This window comes from Oncorhynchus mykiss, chromosome 16 (assembly GCF_057628025.1).
Source record: "Oncorhynchus mykiss isolate SJ-2025 chromosome 16, ASM5762802v1, whole genome shotgun sequence".
NCBI lineage: Eukaryota > Metazoa > Chordata > Actinopteri > Salmoniformes > Salmonidae > Oncorhynchus > Oncorhynchus mykiss.
Window position 1 is genome coordinate 32325090 of NC_143037.1, and position 21937 is coordinate 32347026.

Below are 21937 nucleotides of genomic sequence, written 5' to 3' on the forward strand. Positions count from 1 at the left end.
TTTTTTTTAATGTATTTTCTCTTTATTCAACCCGCCCGCCTCCCACCCTTCATCCACACAATATTTCATGACCCTATACCCGCCCACCCTGTGGATTTCACCGCAGGGACTGCGGATTATGAGTCAACCCACACATTACTAGTGCGTGTGTGTGTCTAGAGTCTCTAGGGTTTGGTCAACCACAGATCCATACTGAGTCCAACTCCAGTCCTGGTCCTGCATCAGAGATAGATAGGCAAGGGGTAAGTCAGGATACACACATATAGCGCCACCCCCCCCCCCCCACACACACACACACCCAAGTCTCGTGGACGCACCATGATATTGCATGTTTTGTCCTGTGAGGCCTCCTGCAGTAGAGAGGTCAGCTGACTCAGGTAACGCTGGTTCTCATCCAGTAGGTGGCATACTGACTCACTGAGAACATGAATGGTGCCAATGTGTTATTTAGTCATTTGTTACTCTTTGGTAGAACTGTAGAGGGTGGTATTAGAGATCATATTACATTACTACGTTAGTTACTTAGTATGGTCTTACCTGTGTGTGTGTCTTAGTGGGTTCATGGTGAGAGGAGGGGGACTAGAGGCGTCTGAGCTGGGGGTTAGAGAGTTGTGACTGCCATTCTGGGCCTACACACAAAATAAAATGTAAAATATAGTAAAGACCCGGGTTGTAGTCAGATTACAAAAAAAAAAACTAATCAGTTACATTATCAGCAAAAAACAGATTCCAGTTACCTTTGAAAATCTATTTGATTACGTCACCGATTACTTATAAAAAGTTTGAAAAAAAAAAAAAACATACATTATGACACTTTTGGTTCTCAATTACATTAAAAAAAAGGTGCTATTAAATTTGTTCCATTGAGCGAGTCTGACCACATGTCAGAGACCACTATGATGACACACCAAATGCGTTTGATGGATCCTTTTTGTCTTCTTATGTCTCGAGGGGAAAGTAATCCAAAAGTAACTGAAAGTAATCAGATTGTTACAAAATTTGGATAATCCTAAAGATTACGATTTGGACAGGTAACTAGTTACTAATGGATTACATTTAGAAAGTAACCTTCCCAACCATGTAAAGACAACTGATGACAACAGTAACTGTAGTACAGTACTGTACTGCTGGTGTTTGTTGGGCTGTTTTCTTCTAAACAGGAGTTGTGTGTTTGTGCACGTGTTTACTTACACAGGCAATCTTGAGCAGGTGCCAGAACTCTCTCTGTCTCTTCATCTGCATAGTCATGACTGCAGCCTCTGCTGCCTTGATGCTTTCCACTGCCCCCTCCAGCTTAGGAAACAATGCTACAATACGACACTTACACTCCAAGATCTTACTAGAAGGAACCAGACGGAGGGAGAGAAAGAGAAAAGGGCTTACTAGAGGGAGGGAGAAAGAGAGAAGGGTGTAGGTGTACAGGTGTGTGCATGTGTACTTGAGGCATGTGTACCTGAGGTGTGTGTACAGGTCTCTGAGGATTCGGTCCTGGTTCTGGACTGTCTGGACAATGGTCTTCACCATTTCTGAACTGTCACTGTAGCCATGAGGGGGGTCTGGACCTGCGCACACACACACGCGCACCCACACAAAACCAGTATAGCCAATGAGAATCCACATTCTCACAGACACACCTCTACCAGCCTATAATAGATCAGTATTGTGCTGAAGTGGTTCTACTCACTCTTGCATTTGGCCTTCAGCTGCTTGTAAAGTTCAATGGCCTTCTCCTCCCTGAAACCACACACACATATTTAATTACAAAACGATACTTTGTCCATTTCATGGAAATAGTTAAAAAAGCTGTAGAATTATGTGAGACACCTACAGTTGTTCCATGATGTCAGCTTGTCTCCTGGCAAACGGACTCCTCTGCAGCTCCACGATCTCAGAGTGGAGACACACTATCTCCTCATCCAGATAGCCCACCTCTGATACCTAACACACATACAGGTGCATGCACACAGACACCGAAGCTATGCCATCAAATGCTTCTCTCACAGTCCAATACATGCTAGCAGAAGCTGTTGGTAGAGTAGACAGCCGTCATACAAAACTATATAGTATAGTACCTGTGTAAAGGCATCAGCTTTCTGTTCATCGTCCTGCCAGGCTTTCAGCATCTTTTCAGAGGCTACAGGTTTGGTCAGATTTCAGAAAACAGTCAGTAACACACACACACACACACACACACACACACACACACACACACAGCTTACAGATGCCAGTGTCTCTCTGCTGGTCGTAGTGCTGTAGGTCTTGTTGTATGCTGGTGGTGAAGAAGGCCAGTTTGGCTCTGAGCTGCTGAGACTGGCTAAACAACACGTTCTTATACCGCGTCAGGTTGGTGTTGTAGCGTAGCAGACTCAACCTACATGTGCACAAACACACAAGGTTGAGAGTGAGGGCAGAAAGGCAAGCGTGTGTGTGTTTGTGCTATGCCTATGTGTGAGTGTGTACAAGTGTGTCTGTGCCACGTGTGTGTGTGTGTGTGTGTGTGTGTGTGTGTGTGTGTGTGTGTGTGTGTGTACCTACATGGCAGCTCTCTGTCCCTGGTACAGTCTGCTGTAGTCCCCTCTCAGACCACAGACATAGCTAACAGCCTCTCCCCACACCTTCCTTAGAGCAGCAAGAGGCAGCTGGGTCTTCGTCTCCCTCACTAACACACACATACAGCGAGGAAGAGTTCACATTTAGACACAGAAGCAATATGACATCATACATAGCAGGGCGACTTCCTGCTTACAGACATCAACTTCAATAGAATTGTAATATTGTTCCCAGACATTTACTGTATCTGCACTTTGTTAATAGCCTGGGGATGAGGTTAACATAATTTAATTTTGTCCAGACTTGCTATTAGCTTTTCCCAATGTTTTTCCCAATGTTTATCCTGCATCAAGGAATACTCACATTGGGAAGAACATATAGTGATAGTCTTGGCAGATTTTTAAGCCTACAGTACCTATGGAGTTGTTAAATTGTGAAGCCTACCTATGGGGTTGTGTAGTTGTGAAGCCTACCTAGGAGGTGGGGCTGGGTGGTATACCGTATTTTACAATATACAGTTATTGATGCAATGACCGGTTTGGGTTTCTACTTTATCTTCCATAGTGGTATTTAATGTTAGGTTTGTTAAATGTAATATGCCGTGTGTAACGTACATTTTTATAATATACGCTTTCTACATAGATCAAGCCCCGCGCCTGTTACTCAAGGAACGCATGTTGTTGTTACTCGACCAGGACACACTTGCGTTCAGTCTGCATGGTCAATGCAGAACATGCAACAATGTTGATGACAACCATGCTGTTTCCACTTTGCGTCTTACTATAAATCCACTAGACCTCTATAATTACAATATCTGCAAACTGCTAGTTTGTCTTTTCTAAGCACATTGTGCCTAAATCACGTTAGCCGCTAATGCTAATAGGTAGCTAGCTAATAAATGTACTAAGTCGGAGCAAACATAGCTAGCTAATACAGCCTGATACCAATTATGGTATAGGCCAAAATCAGCATGTTGTTTGTGTAACAGTATCTTCTAAACCAAAGAGGATTAGGCGAAGCAGGAATAAGTTACCTACATGAAGTAGCTAAGAGAAAACATTAAATGTAGCCAAAGACTATGGGGTCCCGTAGGAAACATTGACCAACACTTTGGTTCCTACCGTGTCACAATAACTCCTCCCTGGCACTTTAATTCATTGTCATGTCAAACAGAGTATTCAAAGTGCCTACTATTATATTATAACTATAGAATTAAAAATCATCATATTTCCATGACTTCAATAGCTCACCCAAGTGTTTTAATCTAAATCGAAAGTCAAATCTCAACTACAACATTTGGTAAAACCCTTTAAAAAATATATATTTTATAAATCATGCTGAGATTTTTTTGCCAATATCTTGTAGCCCTACGTGGCAGTGTGGAGATGATCTCAAGTGAGCAGGAAAACAAATACGAAAATGCAGAACATTTGTTTAATTGAACAATATAAAACAAATCAGAATGGAGGAAGACCCATTGAAATTACTTAGAATGTATGTGTTGCCACCCTAGGGTCACGTACTACTCAAAGCAAAATTTAGAATTTGTATTATTCAAAAACATAAAATACCGCAAAAATGTGGAAAAATACAGTGAAATTATATTTTGGCCATAATCGCCCAGCCCTACCTAGAGGGTTGTGTAGCTTTGATGCCTACCTATAGTGTAGTTGTGACGCCTACCTATGAAGTTGACGCTGTCAGGCAGGGGTCGGGCAGTGAAAGGTCCAGAGTATTTAGTCAGACTCTTATCAAACAGGTAGACTATGGCATTGTCCCAGCCTCGCTAGAGAGAAATGAAAACATGTCAATGTGTGTGTGTGAGCGAGTGAGTGAGTGATTTGATGTGGGTGTGTGTACACTACCGGTCAAATGTTTAAGGACTTCTACTCATTCAAGGGTTTTTCTTTATTTGTACTATTTTCTACATTGTAGAATAAGTGAAGACATCAGAACTATGAAATAACACATATGGAATCACGTAGTAACCAAAAAGGTGTTAAACAAAATTATATTTTATATTTGATATTCTTCAAAATAGCCACCCTTTGCCTTGACAGCTTTGCACACTCTTGGCATTATTTGAAGAATCTCAATTATAAAATATATTTATATTTTTGGGGTTTACTACATGACTCCATATGTGCCATTTAATAGTTTTGATGTCTTTACTATTATTCTACAATGTAGAAAATAAAACAATTAAAGAAAAACGCTTTATTGAGTAGGTGTCTAAACATTTGACTGGTCCTGTATATACACTAGGCGGTGTCAGAGGAAGACTCCAGTCACCCAAGTCATAGACTGTTCTCTCTGCTACCGCACGGCAAGCGGTACCGGAGTGCTAAGTCTAGGTCCAAAAGGTTCCTTAAAACCTCTTGATACTAGCCATCCCGGATCCGGGATCGTGAATACAGCCTCAAGCTCATTACCATAACGCAACGTTAACTATTCATGAAAATCGCAAATGAAATGAAATAAATATGCTAGCTCTCAAGCTTAGCCTTTTGTTAACAACACTGTCATCTCAGATTTTCAAAATATGCTTTTCAACCATAGCAAAACAAGCATTTGTGTAACAGCATTGATAGCTAGCGTAGCATTTAGCGTAGCATTCAGCGGGCAACATTTTCACAAAAACAAGAGAAGCATTCAAATAAAATAATTTAACTTTGAAGAAACTTCAGATGTTTTCAATGAGACTCTCAGTTAGATAGCAAATGTTCCGTTTTTCCAAAAATATTCTTTGTGTAGGAGAAATCGCTCCGTTTTGTTCATCACATTTGGCTACCAAAAAAACCTGAATATTCAGTCATCAAAACGCCGAACTTTTTTCCAAATTAACTCCATAATATCGACTGAAACATGGCAAACGTTGTTTAGAATCAATCCTCAAGGTGTTTTTCACATATCTCTTCGATGATATGTCGTTTGTGGAAGTCTGGTTTCACTTCTGAATCACATGGAAGAATGCTTGCAGCTGAAGATTACGCACCAATTTCGACAAAGGACACCTGGTAAATGTAGTCTCTTATGGTCAATCTTCCAATGATATGCCTACAAATACAATGCTGCAAACACCTTGGGGAAACGACAGAAAGTGTAGGCTCATTCCTTGCGCATTCACAGCCATATAAGGAGACAATGGAAAACAGCGCCTCAAAAATGTTGCTCACTTCCTGTTTGAAGTTTCATCTTGGTTTCGCCTGTAGCATCAGTTCTGAGGCTCTCAGACAATATCTTTGCAGATTTGGAAACGTCAGAGTGTTTTCTTTCCAAAGCTGTCAATTATATGCATAGTCGAGCATCTTTTCGTGACAAAATATTGCGCTTAAAACGGGAACGTTTTTCTTCCAAAAATGAAATACTGCCCCAGAGGTTCAAGAGGTTAACAGCTTCTACCCCTAAGCTATAAGACTGCAGAACAATTAATCAAATAGCTCCTCGGACTGTTTACATTGACACCCCCCTTGTTTTTACACTGCTGATACTCGCTGTTTATTCTATGCATAGTCACTTTACCGCTACTTTCATGCATGTACAAATTAACCTGTACCGCCACATATTGACTCAGTACCGGTACCCACTGTATATAGCCTCGTTATTGTTATTTTATTATGTTACTTTTTATAAACATTTTTACTTTATTTACAACATTTTATCTTAACTCTTTCTTGAGTAAGCATTTCATGCTAAGGTCTGTTGTATTCGGCACATGTGACAAATACAATTTGATGACATATACAGTGCCTTGCGAAAGTATTCGGCCCCCTTGAACTTTGCGACCTTTTGCCACATTTCAGGCTTCAAACATAAAGATATAAAACTGTATTTTTTTGTGAAGAATCAACAACAAGTGGGACACAATCATGAAGTGGAACGACATTTATTGGATATTTCAAACTTTTTTAACAAATCAAAAACTGAAAAATTGGGCGTGCAAAATTATTCAGCCCCCTTAAGAACCAGTTGCATCTCTAGGGGCGCTATTTCATTTTTGGATAAAAAAACGTTCCCGTTTTAAGCGTGATATTTTGTCACGAAAAGATGCTCGACTATGCATATTGACAGTTTTGGAAAGAAAACACTGAAGTTTCAGAATCTACAAAGATTTTGTCTGTAAGTGCCCCAGAACTCATTCTACAGGCGAAACCAAGATGATACGTCAAACAGGAAATGAGCAGAATTTCTGAAGCTCTGTTTTCTAATGTCTCCTTATATGGCTGTGAATGCGACAGGAATAAGCTTAGACCTTCTGCCGTTTCCCCAAGATGTCGGCAGCATTGTGACGTATTTGTAGGCATATCATTGGAAGATTGGCCATAAGAGACTACATTTTCCAGGGGTCCGCCCGGTGTCCTTTGTCTAAATTTGTGCGTAATCTTCAGGTGCGGGCATTTTCTCCTGGGATTCAGGAGAGAAAGCACACTTCCACGAACGATATATCATCGAAGAGATATGTTAAAAACACCTTGAGGATTGATTCTAAACAACGTTTGCCATGTTTTCAGTCGATATTATGGAGTTAATTTGGAAAAAAGTTCGCGTTTTGAGGACTGAATTTTCGTTTTTTTTTGGTAGCCAAATGTGATGTACAAAACGGAGCTATTTCTAATACACAAAGAATATTTTTGGAAGAACTGAGCATCTGCTATCTAACTGAGAGTCTCCTCATTGAAAACATCAGAAGTTCTTCAAAGGTAAATGATTTTATTTGAAGGCTTTTATGTTTTTGTTGAAATGTTGCGTGCTGGATGCTAACGCTAAATGCTACGCTAGCTAGCTACTTTTACACAAATGACTGTTTTCCTATGGTTGAGAAGCATATTTTGAAAATCTGAGATGACAGTGTTGTTTACAAAAGGCTATGCTTGAGAGATGGCATATTTATTTCATTTCATTTGCCATTTTCATGAATAGTTAACGTTGCGTTATGGTAATGAGCTTGAGTCTGTATTCACGATCCCGGATCCGGGATGGGGAGATCAGAAAGGTTAATACTTTGTAGCGCCACCTTTTGCTGCGATTACAGCTGTAAGTCGCTTGGGGTATGTCTCTATCAGTTTTGCACATCAAGAGACTGACATTTTTTCCCATTCCTCCTTGCAAAACAGCTCGAGCTCAGTGAGGTTGGATGGAGAGCATTTGTGAGCAGCAGTTTTCAGTTCTTTCCACAGATTCTCAATTGGATTCAGGTCTGGACTTTGACTTGGCCATTCTAACACCTGGATATGTTTATTTTTGAACCATTCCATTGTAGATTTTGCTTTATGTTTTGGATCATTGTCTTGTTGGAAGACAAATCTCCGTCCCAGTCTCAGGTCTTTTGCAGACTCCATCAGGTTTTCTTCCAGAATGGTCCTGTATTTGGCTCCATCCATCTTCCCATCAATTTTAACCATCTTCCCTATCCCTGCTGAAGAAAAGCAGGCCCAAACCATGATGCTGCCACCACCATGTTTGACAGTGGGGATGGTGTGTTCAGCTGTGTTGCTTTTACGCCAAACATAACGTTTTGCATTGTTGCCAAAAAGTTCAATTTTGGTTTCATCTGACCAGAGCACCTTCTTCCACATGTTTGGTGTGTCTCCCAGGTGGCTTGTGGCAAACTTTAAACCACACTTTTTATGGATATCTTTAAGAAATGTCTTTCTTCTTGCCACTCTTCCATAAAGGCCAGATTTGTGCAATATACGACTGATTGTTGTCCTATGGACAGAGTCTCCCACCTCAGCTGTAGATCTTTGCAGTTCATCCAGAGTGATCATGGGCCTCTTGGCTGCATCTCTGATCAGTCTTCTCCTTGTATGAGCTGAAAGTTTAGAGGGACGGCCAGGTCTTGGTAGATTTGCAGTGGTCTGATACTCCTTCCATTTCAATATTATCGCTTGCACAGTGCTCCTTGGGATGTTTAAAGCTTGGGAAATCTTTTTGTATCCAAATCCGGCTTTAAACTTCTTCACAACAGTATCTCGGACCTGCCTGGTGTGTTCCTTGTTCTTCATGATGCTCTCTGCGCTTTTAACGGACCTCTGAGACTATCACAGTGCAGGTGCATTTATACGGAGACTTGATTACACACAGGTGGATTGTATTTATCATCATTAGTCATTTAGGTCAACATTGGATCATTCAGAGATCCTCACTGAACTTCTGGAGAGAGTTTGCTGCACTGAAAGTAAAGGGGCTGAATAATTTTGCACGCCCAATTTTTCAGTTTTTGATTTGTTAAAAAAGTTTGAAATATCCAATAAATGTCGTTCCACTTCATGATTGTGTCCCACTTGTTGTTGATTCTTCACAAAAAAATACAGTTTTATATCTTTATGTTTGAAGCCTGAAATGTGGCAAAAGGTTGCAAAGTTCAAGTGGGCCGAATACTTTCGCAAGGCACTGTATATTGAAATAGGCTATAGCAAATAGGAATAGGCAAATTACTCAGAATGCCACTTGTGTGCTGCCCTACAAGAGTCTGTTTTTTACTGAGCTGCGCCAGTCAAGTTTAAATAGGCTAAACCATCGTCTGTCACATCCCAATGTAGTCACCATGATGACTGTCAGTCATAGATGATGCTATTGTCATATTTTCCAACCCTTGTGTGTGTGTGTCAGACCTGGGTTCAAATACGTGCATTTGATTATTTGTTATTAGGAGCCGGTCAACTTGAAAAGTTTTAGGGTCATTAACAATGTTCCCTCTTAGCTACGGGCTAAGAGCTCCCCTGCCGGCAGAAGAAATATCAGCTCCCGCAGAGAAACATGAGATTGAACTTCAGTTTTCCTCTTTAGTTAACACTATCAACGTTTCACTCTACTATTCACTCTACTATTGGGAATTGTGCTCAAATAAACGCAATATTAGCCACTGTCAATGTAACGAACTATGGAAGACTTATACAAAACTGTGCAAGAAATGTACTTGTACGCAGAGCGAATTGGACTATGATTGTATTGTATTGACATGCCTGTACTCTAGACCATTGTCATATATGGATCTGTGCCATTCACTTTGAACTGGACTGTGTTTAAAGCATGAGCGGTCACAAGTAGATGCTCTTGTTTTGAGATCAAAGCAAGAGCTGCATGTAACCACCTGTGCACATTTGTTCATATTCTTTGCTAGTTAGTGAGTTGTAGTTATTTCTAGCCATTTTGAATTTCAAGTCAGGTAAAGATTTTTTTTTTTAAAGTGGCAGTGTTGTATTTTGAGACAGTCTTGAATAAGCAAAATAGCCAATAGGCAGAGCATGCTGCTTCTGATTCTCTGTAATAATGGTATGGGAATAATACTACTTTATTTTGTAGTGGTTTCTTGCATCAAACATTTACATTCACCTCCTTATCTAAAGGACAAGTGGATAAACAGGTTAATGTCAAGCCCTACATATATTTTTCAAAAGTCTCATGGAATGTAGGTCTCCATTGAACACCACACATTTGCTGCTACCGTGGGTTGAACGATAGAGCAGCTATTTCCATGTTAAAATTTCATGGATGCCTTTTTCTCCATTGTTTTTAATGGTAGGCCACTCTAGTAGGCCTACATTATGATCAAGTAGCCGCAGTACATTTCTTGGCCACTGTTAAAACTAACTTAAACCAGGTACAGCCTCAATGTTAAAATTAAACATGTGCCGGAAGTTGTACAGAATTTTCACAACATTCAAGTTTGAGCTCACATACCTGAAATTTGCTGGGTGTTGATTTTTGCTTTTAGAGGAACAATCTTCTCATGGACAAATGTGTTCTTATCACAATAGTCCCTAAAGTGTTTGAGAAATATATCCAAAATGTCAATATATTTGGCGCGTTTGATCCAGAAAAACACCGGTTCCAACTTGAGCAACGTGACTACAAAATATCTCAAAAGTTACCTGTAAACTTCGCCAAAACATTTCAAACTACTTTTGTAATACAACTTTAGGTATTTTTTAAATGTAAATAATCCATTAAAATTGAAGACGGGATGATCTGTGTTCAATACAGGAGGAAAACAAACTGTAGCATGCTTTCTGGTCACACGCCTCTATCTAACAGTACACTTCAAGTGACCCTCGTTCAAGATGGCCGTAATTCTTCATTACACAAAGGAAAAACCTCAACCAATTTCTAAAGACTGACATCCAGTGGAAGCGGGAACTGCATGAAGGTCCCTTAGAAATCTGGATTCCCAATGAAAACCCATTGAAAAGAGAGTGACCATGCTTAATGGTTTGTCCTCAGGGTTTCAAACAGTTTTAGAAACTTCAGAGTGTTTTCTATCCAAATCTAATAATATGCATATCTTATCTTCTGGGGATGAGTAGCAGGCAGTTGAATTTGGGCATGCATTTCATCCGGACGTGAAAATACTGCCCCCTGTCACCAAAAAGTTAAAATTAAGATATGTGTAGTTATTTGGATTTTTACTAATTCTCTTTGAAAGACAGGGTCCTGAAAAAGGGCCGTTTCTTTTTTTGCTGAGTTTAGTTTGCATTGCAGTACATAAAATGTGGTGAGTAGTTGACTCAGAAAGAGAAAGTTGAACAGTTTTGAACAAATTCATTCCTTTAATAATGAAGCGAGAGCTAGCTATATTTCTTTTTTTTTTTCACTTAACTATCAAATGCGGCTAGCTAGTTTAGCCAACTCAAACAGAGAGGGATGTGTTAGCTAGCTGGCTATCCAGCAATGACACACATCCAAGTCAAGATAAGCTGCTTAACTACTTGCTGACTGTGCACTGTACTTCATGATTGTAGCAAGTTTACTAACGCCTTAGTTCTAGTAGCTATTTTGACTATGACGTTAGCTAATATGTAGCTATTTTGACTATGACGTTAGCTAATATTGTGACAACGACGTAGGCTGTGTGTAACAGTTAGCAGTTACGATATGAAGGTTTGGCTTGGAAAGTTGCCTGATCACAGATAGCTGATGTGTTGTGCACTGAAGTATACACACAAAGGGAAAAGGTGAGCGAGCGGAAGAAATTGTGTAGATGCGAGAAATAATTATTCAACGAGCCAAATGAACATGCTGTTTGTATGTGGCTGCTATGAAAGTGAACAGTGTTTGTGTATGATCAGGGGTCTAATCATTCCACCAATTCTGTTGAAAAGAAAATCTTAAAACGGAAGCAACTGGAACGAAACAGGGATTTTGTCCAATAGAAAGTCTTGTTTGTAACTGTTGGACTAATGATTACACCCTAGATCAGCTAGATGCAGGCGAGAGGATGCAAGGCGGTATTGAATTTGTCACTGTCACCTTGATTACTCAAATTTCTCTTGACCTGTGCACCTGCGTTGTAACCTTTCATTCATAGGCTTAGCTGTAGAAACATCATGACGGGTATAGGGACAATTGAAATATCATGTTGTGGCCTAAACCTATCGATGTTACATTGAAATGGGTGAATAGAATAAAAATGACAGTCATCCAGTAATATAAATAATGCCATGCTCATTAAAAAAAGCAATTGTCTTCCATCATCTTAAACGTCACTGACGGCCACTGCAATACACTAACGCAAAAATAATATCATAACAAAAACCATGAGTCAAATTGACCCCTGAATTGATATATAAACTCAATACATGAAGTCATGACTAAGAATGATTACCTGCTGCATTGAAAGATTACTTGCTGCAGCCAAACTACAGCACTAGACTAAACTTCACTTCTGTCATCCTTCTGTTATTGAGAGATAAACATGGTAAAGATTTCACTGATTATCAAGCTATCTTAAGATGAATGCACTAATTGTAAATCGCTGTGAATATGAGTCTGGTAAATTACAAAAATGTTAATGTAAAATGTAATCGAAATACCCTAAATAGTATTTGAACCCGTCTGGTGTGTGGACGCACGAGCTTGTACCGGTCCATCAGGGAGGCAATGCGCTGGTGGTCTGCGAGGGTCCAGGGAGACTCCAGTCTCCAACAGCAGCTCCTGGCTGAGCGGAGGGATGTGTGTGTGGGTGTGTGTCTCCACACGCTGCTGCAGGGAGTGTAACCCCTCCTCACTGCCAAGGACGAAGGAGTGGAGCTGGGCCGACGTCATGTCCAACACATGCATCACCTAGAATGCACACATATGCATAATTGTATGGATTTGTTTGACAAGACCATTAGTCACATCAATTTACAAGAGGCTCATGTTACTATCCAATTAATAAGATTGAACAGTCCCTTGCATTCAGGCTGAATTTGCTAGTGCCAAAACCACTTGCTAAGTTGTTTTCAAGCATTGCAGTGTGTACCTTCATGTTGAGTATGCTCTGTAGGGTAGTGTAGCAACAGGGTGTGTGTGTGTCACGGTCTGTCACTCCTCCTCTTGTCGCAGGGTCCCACAACAACAGCATCTGTAGCAGAGATTCCACTGGCTCTAACAGGGACCTACACACAGACACACGAAAAAGTACAATTTTCCTCACATAGAAAAAGGTAACACATTGAGCAAAAACAAAACAACATTTTAAATAGACGGGATCACAAGTTCCGAAAACTGCTGCTAATATAATGCAATAATATACTGTACATTCCATTTAGCAGATGCTTTTATAGTCATGCGCATACAGTAACAGTCAAAGGTTGACACACCTACTCAGTCAAGGGTTTTTCTTCATTTTGACTATTTTCGACATTGTAGAATAATAGTGAAGACATCAAAACTATGAAATAACACAAAGGGAATCATGTAGCAAAAATACATTTGAGATTATTCAAAGTAGCCACCCTTTGCCTTGACAGCTTTGCACACTCTCGTCATTGTCATGACAGTCCCGTGAGGATCCAAATAGGTCAGATCGGGGGACTTGTGGGGATTAACAACTCATGTCCTGTTGTAAATCAAGTTGAGAAGATTCAGGTCTCCCTCTCCAAATTCACCAAAGGAAAGTTACTTTGTTTCAAGAGACTTTTCCTGCCGAAACTCTAACATGTTCAAAAGCTGCTCTGTCATAATCCACTCACAGACACACACACCTCTCCATCAGGCTTGGGGCTTGCTATCAACATGAGATGCAACCCTCTCCAACAAAAAAATAGATGTTTTCTGAAAGGGTCGTAGGGGAGATAAAGAACCCCCCCTCAAAAAATAGAGTTGTGGTTGATATGTACTATTCCATTTCTAAAATATTCAGAAAGATTGTGCTTTCGTGATCTGTAATAAGTTTTACAGAGAGTTTAAAACGGCAAAGCTGACAAATTGCTTTGAGCAGCGCTCTCCCTAGACAGACTGGGGAGAGCAGAGTGGTGACCACCCTACTAAAGCCAAGGTTAGCGGAGTAAATGTTTGAGTAAAACGCCACTCTCCTTGAGTCTTTCGATGCTTGCCACAGTCTTCCCTGTTACCAATTCAGTCATGGTGATCTGCTGCTGCAACTGTTCTGACATTCTCATATGCTTTACTGATTCGAAGTGATTGTCGAATTTCTCTAGTTTCCAAAAACATTTGGAAATTGTTTTGCATGGTCGTTAGCTGTTATTTTTGTTGGCAAATGAGATTTCTGTTCATTGTACTGCCTGTCAGTCATCAACAAATCACCCATAATCTTAGCAAGTGAATACGCTGACAGGCCAGGGAGAAAACTTTGTTGACAAGTTTTTGGATTGGGCCACTTTCCACGGTAACAGTGCAGTAATTGGTCAAAATTACAAACCTGCTTTGACTGGACCCATTTATGTGCTAAAAGGGGATTGGTCAAAATTGCAAGCTCTCGCATAATATGTGCAGATGTGTTGATTTTGCATTGAATTATGCGATCGCAGAATACTGGAGGGACTGAGAAGAGATAATTGTTTTACATAAACTTTGCAGTGACAAGTCACGCCCGAGTGAGGTCAGAGAGCGTGTCAGCCTGACGAAAACGCAAATTCGAACAAAATGATGGGGTTAAGAATTAACATTCCAGAACACAAAAGTGTGAAGCTGCAGCTACACGTTTAAAGTTGTTTGAACTTTGAATCTCAACACGAGGTAGAGACTATAAACTTACCTCCTGGACAATCACTGGTACGGCTGATTACTTAATGCAGCTAAAGTATATTCGAAAGCGAATTCAAGTAGGACCATCCTACTATTCTGCTCAAACCATCGTATTACACTACTCTCATCACCCCACTGGGAACCATCGACCTGTCTGGCTAGCCTATCTTCAAAGAAGCATCTTCAGGAGCAAATGGAAGGAAAATAAACTAAGTAGTTCTGTTCAGGACTACGAGACAAATCACCAGATACCGGACAACTACAAAGAAGGACAACAGTATTAGACTTTGTTGGAACCATTTTGGACAATCAGAGCCTTACATGCGTGCCGCAAAAATGCCCAACTCCCTTCACAAGGCGGCTCTGTCCACCGAGAGAGATCCGGCGAACCAAAACATTTCACATACAGTGAGGCAAAAAAGTATTTAGTCAGCCACCAATTGTGCAAGTTCTCCCACTTAAAAAGATGAGAGGCCTGTAATTTTCATCATAGGTACACTTCAACTATGACAGACAAAATGAGAGAAAAAAAATCCAGAAAATCACATTGTAGGATTTTTAATGAATTTATTTGCAAATTATGTTGGAAAATAAGTATTTGGTCACCTACAAACAAGCAAGATTTCTGGCTCTCACAGACCTGTAACAACTTCTTTAAGAGGCTCCTCTGTCCTCCACTCGTTACCTGTATTAATGGCACCTGTTTGAACTTGTTATCAGTATAAAAGACACCTGTCCACAACCTCAAACAGTCACACTCCAAACTCCACTATGGCCAAGACCAAAGAGCTGTCAAAGGACACCAGAAACAAAATCGTTTCAATAAGCGCTAAGATGAAACGACCGCCACAGGAAAGGAAGACCCAAGAGTTACCTCTACTGCAGAGGATAAGTTAATAAGAGATAACAGCACCTCTGATTGCAGCCCAAATACATGCTTCAGAGTTCAAGTAACAGACATCAACATTAACTGTTCAGAGACTGTCATCAAGGCAAAGGGTGGCTACTTTGAAGAATCTCAAATATAAAATATATTTTGATTTGTTTAACCCTTTTTTGGGTTACTATATGATTTCATGTGTTATTTCAGTTTTGATGTCTTATTATTCTACAATGTAGAAAATACTACAAATAAAGAAAAACCCTGGAATGAGTAGGTGTGTCCACACTTTTGACTGGTACTGTACATCTTATGCATGGTGGCCCAAGAATCAAACCCGCAATCCTGGCGTTGCAAGCACCATGCTTTACCAACTGAGCCATACAGGACCACTATGAGTGATGTGTGTGTGTGCATGTGTACCTGCTCAGATTGTTGGGGTAGGGTAGGTGTGTAGAGAATCTCACTTCTCCATTCATATCCTCTACAGCCATGATGTCCTTGGGACCTTTGTTGCGCACTTTATTGGTCCTACACACACACACACACACACACACACACACACACACACACACACTTTTACTGGTTCTACAAGAACATACAATTATTTGCCTTCTATTTTAGTGACAGACACACACTCACCACTGAACCGGCTGCATGTTGTGAAGGAACGGGCGGAAGCCACAGGTACACTCAAAGATCATGGTCCCAAAACTCCAGTAGTCCACTGACACAGTATAGGGTTTATTCTCAAACAGCTCTGGAGCCTAACATGCGCACACACGTAACACACAATTCCCATTGGAAATAGATTCAAAAGCATATATTGTCAGTGTATAAAAAACGTGTTGGTCTCACCAGGTACTGCAGAGTTCCGACGAAGGATGTACAGAGACTGCCCTGGTCCAAGTCTTTAGCGTAACCCAGATCTATGATCTTATGGACAAACTAGAGGAGAGATAAATAGAAAGAGGGAAAGATAGGGAGGAGAGATGGACAGCACCAATACTTATTTGAGTTTCCAAATACCTGTTTGTGTGTGTGTGCACTCACCTTCCCACTGGTCTCCTGCAATACGATGTTCTCAGGCTTCAGGTCCCTGTGGATGATCTTATTCTCATGGAGGTACTGGATACCAGACCCTGTGTGTACAATAATGATACATTACCTAAAATGAAAAGAAACTCCCAAATGGTGCTTGCAAAGTATCAATGTACCAGCCTCAACTGGAACCAAACAGAAGTGAATGGGCCAAAACAGGGGGACCAATATCTAAATAAGCAACACTTGTTTGTTAAAAAATGCTTTGTTGCAAAGCATTTTGCTTTAGTGTACACTAATGAATACACCCCTGGAAAGCAACCTCTAGAATGAATGACTGTATTTCACTATAAAGGGCTAGCTTACCAACATGGCTGAGTAGAGAAAGGACTTGACTCTCCTTCAGTCCACAGCAGTTCTCTGGCTTGTTCAGCAGCTACAGGGATCAGGAAAAACAGTCACATACAATTCATTGCCTTTAGAAAGTTTTCCCACTACTTGATTTTTTCCACATGCAACAAAATGGGATTCACGTGGATTTAAATGTAATTTTTTGTCAACGATCTACACAAAATACTCTGTCAAAGTGGAATAAAAATGTTAAAAATAAAAATGGAAATGGAAAAAAAAGAAGTATTAAACGCAGAGATGCTAGAATCACGTTTGGCAGCTGTCTTTCTGGGTATCTCTCTAAGAGCTTTGCACACCTGGAATGTACAATATTGGTCAAGTTGGTTGCTGATCATTGCTAGAAAGCTATTTTCAAGTCCTGCAATAGATTTTCAAGCCGATTTAAGTGAAAACTGTAACTAGGCCACTCAGGAGCATCGCAACTCCAGTGTATATTTGGCCTTGTGTTTTAGTTAATTGTCCTGATGAAATGTGAATGTGTCCCAGTGTCTGAACCAAGTTTTCCTCTAGGATGATGTCGGTGCTTAGCTCTATTCCATTTCTTTTCATCCCCCCCAAAAACTCCTTAGTCATTGCCGATGACAAATCTACCCAACATGATACAGCCACCACCATGCTTGAAAATATGAAGAGTGGTACTCAGTGATGTGTTGGATTTGCCCCAAACATAAGGCTTTGTATTCAGGACAAAAATACAATTTCTTTGCCACATTCTTTTGCAGTATTACTTTAGAGCCTTACTTAAAACCGAATGCATGTTTTGGAATATTTTTATTCTGTATAGGCGTCCTTCTTTTCACTCTGTCATTTAGGAGAAAATTCTACAATACTAACCTATCACAGCCATTGAACTCTAACCGATTTAAAATCACTATTGACCTCATGGTGAAATCTCTAAGCAGTTTCCTTCCTCTCCGGCAACTGAGTTAGGAATGGCGCCTGTATCTTTGTAGTGACTGGGTGTAATGATACACCATCCTAAGTGTAATTAATAACTGCGTTATGCTCAAATGGATATTTAATGTCTGCTTTTAAATTTCTTTACACATCTACCAATAGGCGCCCTTCTTTGAGGAGGCATTGGAAAACCTCCCTCATCTTTGTAGTTGAATCTGTGCTTGGAATTCACTGCTCGACTGAGGGACACTAGAGTTTATTGTATGTGTGAGGTACAAAGATGGGGTAGTTGTTAAACATGTTTACTGCACACAGAGCGAGTCCACGCAATGTATTATGTGATTTGTTAAGCAGAATTTCAGAGACATTTCAGCTTTTCATTTTTTATTAATTTGTAAACATTTCTAAAAACATAAAATGTGGAAAAGGGGTACATTTTTTTTATTTTTTATTTTTTAATAATTTGACCCCTTTTTCTCCTCAATTTTGTTTCGTAGCTACTATCTTGTCTCATCGCTACAACTCACGTACGGCCTCCGATACACAACCCAACCAAGCCACACTGCTTCTTAACACAGCGCGCATCCAACCCGGAAGCCAGCCGCACCAATGTGTCGGAGGAAACACTGTGCACCTGGCAACCTTGGTTAGCGTGCACTGCGCCCGGCCCGTAACACAGGAGTCGCTGGTGCGCGATGAGTCAAGGATATCCCTACCGGCCAAGCCCTCCCTAACCCAGACGACGCTGGTCCAATTGTGCGTCGCCCCACGGACCTCCCAGTCGCGGCCGGTTGCGACAGAGCCTGGGCGCGAACCCAGAGTCTCTGGTGGCACAGCTGGCGCTGCAGTACAGTGCCCTTAACCAATGTGCCACCCGGGAGGCCGGGGTATGAATACATTCTGAAGGTACTGTACACATGGCATCACTGCAGTTGTGTGTATGTGTGCACGTGCGTGTACCTTGCGTAGGTCTCCTCTAGAGCAATACTCCATGGCCAGTAGTGGCAGGTCATTGAGCGCTATAAAACTCATCTCCACTGGAACCTCCCTGGCTCTCACCACATTATCATGGCTCAACCTGAAGAGGCAAGGAGACAAGATAGGAGTCAGGAGTCGAGGAGACAAGACAAGGAAGTAGGACACAGGAGAAAAGGACAGAGCAGGTGACAGTCAAGAGCAGCAAAAGATGATCTATAGTTACTGTACACTCTATCCATGGGATCCCTGTGTTTATGCTTCTATGGAGTAAATCTGTTTGAATTCAATCACCTTTTGACAGCATCCCTTTAGATTTAAACAAAACTTTCCATACATGTTTGCCAATGGAAGTTGTCAGAAAGTGACATATTGGACATAAATGACAAAACATTCAGGAGACAAAAGGTGCTCAAAGTTGACCCATTTTGCATATCCCACCATACCATGAGACATCTATGGTCTTCATCACTGGAAAAGGGTTCAGTTTGATTTCATTTTAAAGCTTACCGAGTTGTCAAACTATGACAATTTCTTGGAAATAAAATGGATTCATAAAAAAAATGGATTGTTTTTTACTTTTAAGGTCAATTATACAGGGTGGGTGTTATTTCAATCAGAAATATAATTCATAGAATGGATATTAGCCTTCAGACAAGGTCTGTTACAGTGACCAGCTGTCACGAGTCATGAAGGCAGTCAAATTCCAAATAAATAAATACAAAAATTGGCGGATTAATCCATACCGGCTTTTTTGGTCCTTCAATAATCAGTATCGGCGTTGAAAAATCATAATCGATCGACCTCTAAATTAGAATAATAGTGAAGACATCAAAAATATGAAATAACACATATGGAATCATGTAGTAACCAAAACAGTGTAAAACAAATCTAAATATATTTTATATTTGATATTCTTCAAATAGCCACACTTTGCGTTGATGACCGCTTTGCACACTCTTTTCTTTCATTTTGATTTTGGCACAAATGGAAATGTGGCACTGACTGACTCCCCCATGGCTTGACGTTTTTAAGCATAGTCTCAATGAAGAGTTCGGCATTCGACTAGCCATGTACTACATGCAGTTACAAACCTGCTAGAGTTAGCGGCAAGCGGATGAGCAATATCCACCGTCATACTACGGATGCAGCCTGAATGTCAAGCTGGTTAGATTTAGAAAACCCTGAGTAGATCTAGCTTTCTTTGTAGGATACCTCTCTGGAGCGCCAGGTAAGGTGGGTGTTTGCACTTTGAGGTTTTATTGGTCCCATTTTTTTCATATCGCCTTTATTTAACCAGGTAGGCCAATTGAGAACAAGTTCTCATTTACAACTGCGACTTGGCCAAGATAAAGCAAAGCAGTGCGACAAAAACGAACCAGATTTACACATGGGATGAATGAACGTACAGTCAATAACAAAATAGAAAAATCTGTATACAGTGCGTGCAAATGACGTAAGGAGGTAAGGCAATAAATAGGCCAATAGCAGCGAAGTAATTACAATTCAGCAATTTACACTGGAGTGATATATGTGCAGCAGGCAAGTACAGCTAAAGTATTTGAAATTATTTTAAATAGTATTTGAGCCCAGTTCTGACAGTGTTTGTGTGGTTATTACTAGATGTGACACTCACTTCTTCATAATCTGTATCTCTCTACTCCAGCGCTCTCTGTTCTTTGAGTTCAGCTCCAGACGACACAATTTCACTGCTATCTTCTCTGATGTCTCCTTCACACACACACACACACACACACACACACACACACACACACACACACACACACACACACACACACACACACACACACACAGAAGATAATGTTGTTTGAGACTTTCATCTCCAGATGGCTTTATGTGTAGTCATATGATCCGGACTCACCAGGTGCTGGTACAAGTAAACGTGTCCAAACCCTCCGGTCCCCAACTGCTCCTTCAGCTCCCACAGCCCACACACTTGGCTCTGTTTGACCGGGACTTTCTCCATCCCTCTCAGCTGTGGAGGGCTCGAGAGTGTAATATGTCAGTTACCCTGGACAGAATGACTTTCACGTGACATTTGCTGTGAAGCCTCCGGAGTAGTCTCCAACTGGAGTGTGCAGGACTTTTTTTCAGCCCTGCACTAACACAACAGATTCAGCTATGACGCTTCCGACCATGTCTAGTTGATCAGTTCAATCAGAATGTTTTATCGGTTTTATCAGGTGTGATAGTGTCAGGCTAGTAAAGGCCTTCTCTAGCGCTCCAACAACTCTGCAACTTTTTATTTACCAAGGCAGGAAGGCTGACAGAACAATACAATTGTTAGATATGCCTATATGCCCACAACCATGCCGTGTCCTAGTTCCACAGTGGACCGGAGTGGCTAGCTTGCCAGGTGAAGTTCGTAAAGCAAGACGTAAACAAAGTAGCTAGAGCCTGTAGAGCCTGTAGCTAGAGCCTGGCTAGAGCCTGTCTAAACTCTTTCACTAACGCGTTAGCTAACGTTACTAGCTAGCCAAATGGCACTAGCGCTGAATACAACAATAAAACCATCTAGAACAAATAACGGAAAGATATAAAACACCGTTGATAGTAATTCATTTCTGGATTAATTAGCTACCGGTATATTTGTTCCACGCTAAAATGAAACAAAGTGGTAATATTAGCTATATCCTAAGAGTCAAAAGCGGCTGTTGTTGCTTCTTCTTCGATGAGTTTTAACGGCGGTTAGCATCCAATAAATGTTGCATTACCGCCACCTACTAGACTGGAGTATAACTCCCTTATACTTTGCTTGAAAAAATATAAATAAACAAATACCCTATCATCTACAGTGGTTCCCAAACGTTTTATAGTCCTGTACCCCTGCAAACATTCAACCTCCACCTGCAGGCACACTCTAGCACAAGGGTCAGACTCAGCGCATTCTCAAACACACACACACACACACACACACACACACACACACACACACACACACACACACACACTATACAATACCTTTATTGAACATAAGAATGAGTGGGAGTTTGTCACAACCAGGCTCGTGGGAAGTGACAAAGAGCTCTTATAGGATCAGGGCACAAAAAAATAATATAATAATCAACAATAAATGTTGCTCTTTATTTAGCCATCTTACATATAAAACTTTATTTGTTCATCAAAAATTGGGAATAACTCACCACAGGTTAATGAGAAGGGTGTGCATGAAAGGATGCACATAACTCTGGA

General features: G+C 40.7%; 1 protein-coding gene across 14 annotated transcripts; it reads right to left on the reverse strand.

Moving 5' to 3' along the window:
- On the reverse strand, positions 1 to 21704 carry LOC110491813 (inhibitor of nuclear factor kappa-B kinase subunit alpha). 14 transcript variants are annotated; one of them, XR_005036505.2, is made up of 21 exons: positions 20607 to 21704; positions 20361 to 20455; positions 18710 to 18827; positions 16808 to 16877; positions 16454 to 16542; positions 16259 to 16348; positions 16043 to 16167; positions 15824 to 15931; positions 12794 to 12929; positions 12412 to 12612; positions 4234 to 4336; positions 2536 to 2659; positions 2220 to 2371; positions 2073 to 2134; positions 1829 to 1938; positions 1685 to 1734; positions 1454 to 1562; positions 1192 to 1335; positions 538 to 629; positions 318 to 417; positions 1 to 216 (listed from the first exon to the last, which is right to left on the reverse strand). XR_005036505.2 is itself a non-coding variant. In XM_036946718.2 (21 exons), exons 1-21 carry the CDS (start codon positions 20709 to 20711, stop codon positions 139 to 141), a joined length of 2265 nt encoding a protein of 754 aa, XP_036802613.1. In that variant the 5' UTR covers positions 20712 to 21704; the 3' UTR covers positions 1 to 138. The 14 variants fall into 14 exon arrangements, 7 of the variants coding, with proteins under 7 accessions (XP_036802613.1, XP_090058679.1, XP_090058681.1 ...); XR_016487223.1 differs by having other exon boundaries at positions 12402 to 12612; XR_016487221.1 differs by having other exon boundaries at positions 12363 to 12612.
- Between the last annotated feature and the right edge of the window lie 233 nt (positions 21705 to 21937).